This window comes from Bufo gargarizans, chromosome 8, assembly GCF_014858855.1.
Source record: "Bufo gargarizans isolate SCDJY-AF-19 chromosome 8, ASM1485885v1, whole genome shotgun sequence".
NCBI classification, from domain to species: Eukaryota; Metazoa; Chordata; class Amphibia; order Anura; family Bufonidae; genus Bufo; species Bufo gargarizans.
The window spans coordinates 196,849,153-196,859,972 of record NC_058087.1 but is presented as its reverse complement, the minus strand read 5'-3'; the positions used below and the strand labels follow the sequence as shown (position 1 = coordinate 196,859,972).

Below are 10,820 nucleotides of genomic sequence, written 5' to 3'. Positions count from 1 at the left end.
TCGGTTCTAGGATCCTCGCTGGAGTGGTGGTCTCACAGGAGAACAGGTCGGAGTAGGAGCTCTGGCATCTCAGTCTGGACTTAAACTCCTCCGCCTGGAGAGAAGAAGGAACAGCCTACTCCTATAAAGGGGGGGGGGGGATTAACCCTGTCCCTGCCAACCATTCCTCTCATGCTGGTGTGCATAACATGAAGATACCCCCGGTCTGGGGTACTGCACTGCTGTGATCTGCTGCAGATTTTTCTTTTGCAAATCCTTTAGCCGTTCGTATTACAGCCGAAAATCTCAGCCCAGCCCTGGGTCTAATGATCCAGCACAATAGATCGTTATGCCGCTGTTACTTTGGGTCATTAGACCCGCGGTCACCAAGGAATTACAGTAACCGCTGCTATAGAGATGCTAGAATGCGCCCATATTACAGGACTTAGGCTCAATGCGCATCGGAGGCCATTTCCCACAGCCCACAATTTTCTTGTAAAGGAAGGTCCAAAATTTTGTCGCAATTGCCGTTTTGCAACACAATTTGTCACTTTTTAGATTTTTCCCACACCCTCGCCAAGTAGGTGGTGTATGAGTGTGAGGAGGCACAAAAATGTCCTCCTAGTTGGGGAAGATTTCAGCTCTGGCACATGGACAGCACAAGAGTAGGGGTGAGAGAACCCGAACTTCACCGTGTTAAGTGATCAGGTGGGTTAGGACTTCCGTTATAGGTTCCGTTATAACTGAACCCTGACATCCCTCCATTTGCACCCAGGCAGCCCCCCTGACTTAAGCATCGGAGAAGTTCATGCTCCGATGCTCTCCTTTGCCCTGCGCTAAATCGCGCAGGGCAAAGGCAATTTTAAATTCTGGTGACGTACTGGCGCTCTCCATGGGGTTGCCAGGAACCCCGGTGATGTCACCGGCACTGATGGGCGGGATTTAGCTCTGCCCTAGCCGGTAAAACGGGTAGGACAGTGCTAAAGCCCGCCCATCAGAGGCGGTGACGTCACCGAACACACTGCTAGGCAGAAGTTACCACCCGGCCGTGTGTCATTGAAAACAAAAGAGCCCGTTCCCTGCACGATTTAGCGCAGGGCAAGGGAGCGCATCGGAGCATGAGATGCTAGCCTTAGGGGGGCTGCTGGGGGGAAAATAAGGGTATGTCCGGGTACAGCTCTGAATCCAGACAACCCCTTTAAGAGGAATTCTGTTTTGATCCCTCATAATAGAAGTCTATGGCCAAGCATAGCGGATCTGTCTGGTTTCCTGTCGACAGGACTTTGTTTGCCGTCCTGCATAACGGAAACCAGACTGAACCTATAATGGAATTCCTAACCCACCCGAACACTGAACCCGGTGAAGCGCCATATGTCCCAAAATGTAATGATCCAGGTTTAGCCATATGTCCCATGTCCCAGACACTGGCATATGTACCGGTGCGCTTCCCTGCACCGTCCAAGGGTGTCAGTTCCTCAGGGGACAAAATATATTTATCCCATATTGCAGCGATGTGAGTGCGGAGAGCCGATGGGTGTAGTTGTTGTTACTCACAGTTAGCAGCATCCTGGGCCTGGCGTACAGCGATACAACGGATTCCTTCGGGGCACACTCTGGTGTTCAGGGATCTCCTGCCGGATGTTTTAGGTGCAGAGAAGGCAGGGCCTCTGGTGTTCGTGACCCCAGCACCCTTGGGTGCAAAGGAGGTGTAGAAATGAAGAGGAGTCAGTTCTTACTGACTGGAACTTAATAACTGGAACTTTTATTTAACCAGTTGCCTTGTGGCAGCTGGACAAGTTCATTGACATGACTCTCCCCATCACACATCACTAACTCTCTCCACTCCTGTTCTCCTCCTAACTCACTTCCTGTGTCTGGCCTGTCTCTTATATACATAATGTCCTAGCACCACCTAGTGGTGACTAAGGTGTAGTGTTGGTTTCCAGCCGGTGAATAGGAATTTGCAGCTACATACACATGCAGCATTACATGACATGCTTAAAGATACAGGACCCCACTGCCATCACGGAGGGGGACACTGCAATATGGTCAATGATCAGATACAAAAAGATATAATAAATGGCTTGTTAGATTAATACAAACCAAAGATGCTAATCAGCCACCACATACCAGAGTCATCATAAAATATACATAACAGTAAAATAATAGCCGGCATCAGAATAAGTATATATATAACAGGCTAATGTACAGATCACATGATATACGTACATATACAGTACAGACCAAAAGTTTGGACTCACCTTCTCATTCAAAGAGTTTTCTTTATTTACATGACTATGAAAATTGTAGATTCACACTGAAGGCATCAAAACTATGAATTATCACATGTGGAATTATATACATAACAAAAAAGTGTGAAACAACTGAAAATATGTCATATTCTAGGTTCTTCAAAGTAGCCACCTTTTGCTTTGATTACTGCTTTGCACACTCTTGGCATTCTCTTGATGAGCTTCAGGAGGTAGTCACCTGAAATGGTCTTCCAACAGTCTTGAAGGAGTTCCCAGAGATGCTTAGCACTTGTTGGCCCTTTTGCCTTCACTCTGCGGTCCAGCTCACCCCAAACCATCTCGATTGGGTTCAGGTCCGGTGACTGTGGAGGCCAGGTCATCTGGCGCAGCACCCAATCACTCTCCTTCATGGTCAAATAGCCCTTACACAGCCTGGAGGTGTGTTTGGGGTCATTGTCCTGTTGAAAAATAAATGATGGTCCAACTAAACGCAAACCGGATGGAATAGCATGCCGCTGCAAGATGCTGTGGTAGCCATGCTGGTTCAGTATGCCTTCAATTTTGAATAAATCCCCAACAGTGTCACCAGCAAAGCACCCCCACACCATCACACCTCCTCCTCCATGCTTCACGGTGGGAACCAGGCATGTAAAGTCCATCCGTTCACCTTTTCTGCGTCGCACAAAGACACGGTGGTTCGAACCAAAGATCTTAAATTTGGACTCATCAGACCAAAGCACAGATTTCCACTGGTCTAATGTCCATTCCTTGTGTTCTTTAGCCCAAACAAGTCTCTTCTGCTTGTTGCCTGTCCTTAGCAGTGGTTTCCTAGCAGATCTTCTACCATGAAGGCCTGATTCACACAGTCTCCTCTTAACAGTTGTTCTAGAGATGTGTCTGCTGCTAGAACTCTGTGTGGCATTGACCTGGTCTCTAATCTGAGCTGCTGTTAACCTGCGATTTCTGAGGCTGGTGACTCGGAGGAACTTCTCCTCCGCAGCAGAGGTGACTCTTGGTCTTCCTTTCCTGGGGCGGTCCGCATGTGAGCCAGTTTCTTTGTAGCGCTTGATGGTTTCTGTGACTGCACTTGGGGACACTTTCAAAGTTTTCCCAATTTTTCGGACTGACTGACCTTCATTTCTTAAAGTAATGATGGCCACTCGTTTTTCTTTACTTAGCTGCTTTTTTCTTGCCATAATACAAATTCTAACAGTCTATTCAGTAGGACTATCAGCTGTGTATCCACCTGACTTCTCCACAACGCAACTGATGGTCCCAACCTTATTTATAAGGCAAGAAATCCCACTTATTAAACCTGACAGGGCACACCTGTGAAGTGAAGACCATTTCAGGTGACTACCTCTTGAAGCTCATCAAGAGAGTGCCAAGAGTGTGCAAAGCAGTAAAAGGTGGCTACTTTGAAGAACCTAGAATATGAAATATTTTCAGTTGTTTCACACTTTTTTGTTATGTACAGTGGCGGAAATAATTATTTGACCCCTCACTGATTTTGTAAGTTTGTCCAATGACAAAGAAATGAAAAGTCTCAGAACAGTATCATTTCAATGGTAGGTTTATTGTAACAGTGGCAGATAGCACATCAAAAGGAAATCCTGCAGGGCTCGCAAGGTCCCCCTGCTCAGGAAGGCACATGTGCAGGCCCGTCTGAAATTTGCCAATGAACACCTGAATGATTCAGAGAGTGACTGGGAGAAGGTGCTGTGGTCTGATGAGACCAAAATAGAGCTCTTTGGCATTAACTCAACTCGCTGTGTTTGGAGGAAGAAAAATGCTGCCTATGACCCCCAAAACACCGTCCCCACCGTCAAGCATGGGGGTGGAAACATTTTGCTTTGGGGGTGTTTTTCTGCTAAGGGCACAGGACAACTTATTCGCATAAACGGGAAAATGGACGGAGCCATGTATCGTGAAATCCTGAGCGACAACCTCCTTCCCTCTGCCAGGAAACTGAAAATGGGTCGTGGATGGGTGTTCCAGCACGACAATGACCCAAAACATACAGCAAAGGCAACAAAGGAGTGGCTCAAGAAGAAGCACATTAAGGTCATGGAGTGGCCTAGTCAGTCTCCGGACCTTAATCCAATCGAAAACCTATGGAGGGAGCTCAAGCTCAGAGTTGCACAGAGACAGCCTCGAAACCTTAGGGATTTAGAGATGATCTGCAAAGAGGAGTGGACCAACATTCCTCCTAAAATGTGCGCAAACTTGGTCATCAATTACAAGAAACGTTTGACCTCTGTGCTTGCAAACAAGGGTTTTTCCACCAAGTATTAAGTCTTTTTTTGTTAGAGGGTTCAAATACTTATTTCACTCAATGAAATGCAAATCAGTTGCTATCTTTTATTTAAAGTTATTTTTTCGATTTTCCTTTTGATGTGCTATCTGCCACTGTTACAATAAACCTACCATTGAAATGATACTGTTCTGAGACTTTTCATTTCTTTGTCATTGGACAAACTTACAAAATCAGTGAGGGGTCAAATAATTATTTCCGCCACTGTATATAATTCCACATGTGATAATTCATAGTTTTGATGCCTTCAGTGTGAATCTATAATTTTCAAAGTCATGAAAATAAAGAAAACTCTTTGAATGAGAAGATGTGTCCAAACTTCTGGTCTGTACTGTTGATGTGTGCTTAGTCTAGTGTTGTCCAAGGAGTGGTCCTTAGTCCTTAGTGGTGGCCAATATGATGGGTAGTTTGATGCCTAGGAGGTTCCTGACCCAGGATCGCCCCTGTCGGGCGGCGTTTCCGTTTTGTAGGCGGGGTTTATTAGTCTGTAGGGGCAGCGCTGAGGGTGAGCTGTCTTTCCCTTTCTGCAGTAGTGGCCTCTTTTTCTCAGCCTAAATTAGTCCTTATCCACCCGTATTGGGGTGTTTTAATTGCAGGTCATGTTTTGCACCTGTGAAGGAGCTCGTGATATCTGTCATCAGTTGTGACCAGTTATATCTACAGCGACCGGTAATATTCTGGAGAAAAACTTTCCACAGGATTCTGTATATTTTTGGTCGGCTGACAATTGTGTTCAGCTCATCGCTAGGTTCTCAAGAGAAAATAAGCTGCTGGACATGGACCGGTAGTAGATACAGCATGGGTTTAATGTATTGGCAGTACAGAGGACATCAGATCAGCAGATTATACATTTCAGGCTATGCAAAGAGCAAAACATCAAAGCTGAGCTAAAGATTATAGGTAGAGATGAGAGAATCGACTTTGGATGCTTCATCCGAAATCGATTCGCTAAGAACTTTGTTGTAATAATGAACGGAGCGAGTTCGGTTCCAAGGTTTTTTAATTAATAATGAATTCTCCAAGTTATTACACAAAGTCTCAAGAGACTTTGCGAAGTAATAACTTCGGCTCATCGGAGCCCATACATCCTAATACTGTACTGAGAGGGAACTCTGATCAGTATTACAACAACGTTTTTAGCGCATTGACTTGGGATGTACCATCTGAAGTCGCTTCGCTCATCCCTAATTATAGGTATAAATACTATAATAATGCAAATAAATCTGACACAAAAATATGTCTCAAGCCTTTCCTTGTGATGAGAATCAAAACTACTGTCTATTGCTAAATGTAACAAGCAAAGGCGCAGCCCCCAACCTGAGAGAAGAGTACGACCACACAGTACTGCACGGCCGGATGGAGCTGCTCTGTGCAGTCAGTCTGAATTGTTAATGGCCGAGTGGTACCTTCAGTATGGTCATTAACAAGGCAGACCAACTATACAGTGCGGTCTTCAGTAGTTAACAAGAGATAGCTACAGTCCATACGGACGCACGGTGCTTGACTGCAGCGCATCACAGCAGTGACACAACCTTGTCATGTATGGTGAAAGTGCGTGGTAGAACAATAGATTCAGCAATACAAACTAGTATGATAATTCATAGAGTAATGTGAGGAGCATCAGACCAGGAACCAGAGAAGTCTCAGAACCTCAGTCTGTGGGTCACACATAATTTTCGAATAATCACAAAAAATCTTTGGGTAACCTGAATGGTAATAGTCCAAGAGAAAAGTTAATGGGCCTGGAGAACGACTCAATCCTGGGCTGCAGATGGAGGATGTCGGATGTCCCCGAATCTTCTTGAACATAGTTTTATTGAAATCTACTGAACTAGAAGCTTTTTAGGACAGTCAGGCTCTGGGTAATTGCATGATGCTTGTTATTTTTTGGCAGTTTTATAAATTATTAACAAAATATAAGAAGAGATGAATTTTAGGATAGAGGAGGAGACACTGGGCTCTGGGATATATAGTCTATCATTTGATTTATGTAAAAGGCTGTCTACCTGCTGCCAGGATTCATAGGGGGAGCCTGTGAGTCCTGCTGACCATGTCCACATACTGCTGTAAACCTCCTTGTATGACTATAGATGTACAAGTGGGTGGGGTCAACAGGACTCACGGGCATTTACAAATCCTGAAAGTGATTAAACATCTTTTATCAGCGGAATCATATAAGTGAGACGCTTCTTGTACACATATGTACGTACTCATATCTATGTACCTCCTAGCAGACATTGAACGTTTTCTTTAAGCTGTTGAGGGCCTCTTCTACTGTTATTTTCTTCCAGTCGTTAGGCAGGTCAGCTGGTTTGGCTTTATATTCTTCAGCAAATTCTTCATTAAACTGAGCAAAGACATATTTCCAGTAATCTGAGGACTCGATGCTGGGGTCGGGTTCGATGGCCCAGTCTGGATAGTAAGTGCGATACTCCTTGTATGGATGGTATTTGCCATCTGTGTCTGAATTTCTAAAGCGAGTTTTAGACACAACAGACGTGGTACAAATGTCTGTGGTTAAAATTCCAGTGTCTGACCATCTGTATCGTCCCAAACCTTTAGGTCTATGAGTAGAAGCAAAGTGCTCCTTGTGGTCAGCACCTCCGGCCTCACAGGGGACTTTACAGAATGGACACTGATGTCCACATCCAATCACCTTCCTGAACAACTCATCCTGAGGATTCAGTTTGATTTTGGAAAGTAGAGAGTTAATACTCATAGACTTCAGATCTGACAGGACCTGTTGTTCTGTGGAAACAAGAAAAAGCTGATTATCAGATGAGAACTGACGAACATTAACCTCGTTATTAAAAGAAATTATTTTCATTGCTGTCTGGGAAATAACGAGCTTTTCATTTAACTTCTTCTGAACATTTTCTAAGAACTGAGGGATGTTGTCACTGTTCAGAATTGCATCTTCTTTAAGAATGTCTTTCACTTCTCGGATGATAGAGCTGATGAGATCTGCCTGTAATGGCTCGAGAGCTTCTGGTTTCTGATAGATTTCCTTTATTTTATTTAGGATCAAGTCTTTTGAAAATCTTTCATAATATTTAATATATTGAACGTATTTCTGAAAAGACATTTTACCCAGTAGGCTCTTCAGAAGATTGTACTGGAAAAAGCTTCTACTTTTGAAGATCTGGTTGTCTGAGCCATTTAAAATGTCATCAACCATCATTCTCCCCAGATGATTGTAAACGTAATCAGTTATTGCTGGGGTCAGGCACTTTTCACAGAACTGACGGCCTCGGTTTTGAGATTCATCTTTTGCTTTAAAAAAATCTAGAAAGATAGTCCAGTAATCAGGCTTTAGGTTGTCCATGCAGGTTCTTGGGTCATTTGTTTCAATAAACCTATCATGCATCTGCTGAAACCTATTAGATGCTTTTCCAAAAATGAAGAGCTTGATGTCCAACTCAAACTGTACTGTGAAGTGAAGCTTCTTAGACTGTACATCTTCTAGTTTTGTATTGATCATTTGCAGAATTTCCTGGCAGTAAGTGTCATCATAGTCCTCATTGGTATTCTCCATCTCAGTGACATATCTGTCACACATCTCTGTCAATGATGTAGCAAGATCTTTAAGCCTTTCGTATGGTTCGTTACTTGTTCCCCAGAATTGTTTCCACTTTTTTGAAACCCAATTCAGATCTATATGGTTATTATTATCAATATTAAAGTTGGTGCCGTAATCTGTTAACTTTTTTACATCCAGTAATGTTTTATTTATAGCAGATCCTTTGGTGGCCATGTCCTGTCGAAGTTGCCGGAGAATTGCATCACTCACATTACACTTTTTCAGTTTCTGAATTTGTAAATCTGACAGCGTCTTGTTCCACATGGCATTAAATTCACCTTCTATTTCTTCCTCACTTAGCTCGTTGTTCTTCTCTCTGCAAGTTTTTAGAAGTCCATCGATTTTCTTTTCAATTAATTCCTGGTATTTTTCTTTCATGTCCTGAATCTTTAGGTTTCCTTTTCGTATAGAAAGAGCTTTTTCATACTTGTCAATAGCGTTTCTCCTGAGTTCTTTTCTCAGACTGGTGACACTCTTTTTAAAATCTTCTCGATATCTTTCTATCAGATTAATGTTTTCCGATTCACTTTCATAATATTTCTCTATCATCTCTATCATTTTCTTCTCTTCATCATGGACAAGCTGATCAAGATCTTTGATTGTCTCATTTCTTTTTTCATTAAAATTGTGAGTTGATTGATTCTTAATGTTAGTCTCTTTCCTTACTACCCATTTATGGACCTCTTTAGTGAAATCCCATTCCCACAGGGAAAACTGCATTGACAACTTATTATAAGCTTCAGCCACCAGACTGTTTCTGAAACTGAAGATGAATTTTTCATGTTTGACAGCAGTCCACAAATTTGTGAGCCATTTACAGAAATCAGGTATTGTTAAAGCCTTGTCACGAAGTTTCAGGGTTTTGAGGAATTGTAATAGATATTTTTTAAGCTCAGAAACATGTTCACTGTATGCAGAATTTACAGGAGCCATTGGTGGGACCCCCTGCCACAGTCCAGGAATGTACCAGTTGTGTTTGTCCAAGTCATAGTCCATCACATCACTAAATTTGTCAAAGCCACTTTTCTTTTCCATTTTTGCAGCAACTTTTGTCATTTCATCTAATTGTTCTAGAAGTCTTCTTCTGTCTCTCATATTCTTGTCATGAGCAGACACATCACTCACGTTCTGATGAACAAACTGACAGTTGGGTTTCTTGCCAACTTCTTTCATCCTTAGAAATGCATGGACCACAATTTGCAAAATATCTTTCATCTCTGTGGTATTTTCCATGGCCATGTTGACTATGGTGATGTCACTCAACCCAACCACTAATGTGGCTAATTCATTGTCATGTTCATAGCTGCCCTCCAATGAAGCCAATTCAGGAGCTTTCAACCCTTCAGTGTCAATCACTAGAATAAATTCACAACCAATCTCATCCTGGAAGCTCTCCTTCATTTTAATAAGGGTCATGAAGGCTCCTCGTGTGCATCGTCCACTGGCCACAGGGAACTGTAGACCAAACATGGTGTTCAGAAGGGTGGACTTCCCCGTACTTTGCACCCCCAGCACAGTTATCACTCTCATCCTACAGTTTCCTTTAGTCTTTTTATCCAGCTCAGTCAGGACATCAGTTATCCACTGTAATGGGATGTTGGAGGCATCTCCATCAATCAACTCCAATGGGAACCCATCCAACAGGAGATCGGCTGCTGTGCCTGGGAGGGTATTAAATAGTTTTTTAGATTCATTTTTTACTGTTGAATATTCAGCTTCATAAAACTGTCCTAACTCCCGGAGAAAATGTTCAATTCCTAATGAACTCTCTGAAATTCTCTTGTCAAGCTGCTTAAGTTCTTGAGGATTGACTGATGCATTAAGGTTGTTACACTTTTCTTTATATTCAGTCTGTAATTTGGATAAATTTTTTCTTGCAATGGAATCAAGATCAAATTTCATCCATTTAAGAAAATGTTGTTTCTCATTTTTAGATAAATGAGTAATTGCATTGATAAATAACGCCATGGCGTCAGGTAGAGCATGCTCATTTTGTTTTCTGAGGAGTAAACTACGTTCCTCTTTTAGATCTGACACATACATTTCTTGATCTTTCCCACCTTGTTTTGTCATTCTGCAAAATTCCTTTTCCAATTTAGACAACTGTTTCCACAGATCTCCTTGTAATGTCAAGCTTTGATTCTTAAACATTTCCACATTTTCTATCATTGAGGTGATGTTCCTGGCATAGTCTCTTGCTGTCCTCAACTCTGGAGAAGCCTCATCTATATCAATGTTAAGATTAGAAGTTTGTTCAGTTATATCCTTTAGTCTTACTAGTTTAGGATTATTTTTTAATTGACAGTCCATCATTTTTTTGACCTTGTTCATGAAGTCTGCATCATTCACAGTGGCCGATTTTAGTATAACATTTGTTCTCTCAACCTTTAGAAGTGGGAGTAGATTTTGTATGTGTCTCCTTGTTTCTGGGTCAACAGCCTTGTCTTTTCCTGGACTGACAATGAAATAAAACTTAGTGTCATCGGGACACCAGGTTGATAATAATCGGAGCTGTCTCTCACACATGCTCTCAAGAAATACAAAGGTGGCCGATGAGATTCGGGTGAGAAAAGTGAACTGTTCCCAGTTGGACTCCAGGTCTCCACGTAGGTTGGCCACAGCAATAGGCCCTAAGAAAACATCTGATTTCCCACAAGGAAAGTACCAGGACATCTCCACTAGCCCATCAGATATC

The 10,820-nt window shown here is 42.6% G+C and overlaps 1 protein-coding gene across 1 annotated transcript; it reads right to left on the bottom strand.

Moving 5' to 3' along the window:
- Positions 1-5,332: 5,332 nt before the first annotated feature.
- LOC122945554 (interferon-induced very large GTPase 1-like) lies at positions 5,333-10,819 on the bottom strand (the record flags this gene model as incomplete). Its single annotated transcript, XM_044304618.1, has 1 exon — positions 5,333-10,819. A coding segment is annotated over one exon (4,047 nt), but the record flags the coding sequence as incomplete, so codon positions are not given.
- Position 10,820: the final 1 nt, after the last annotated feature.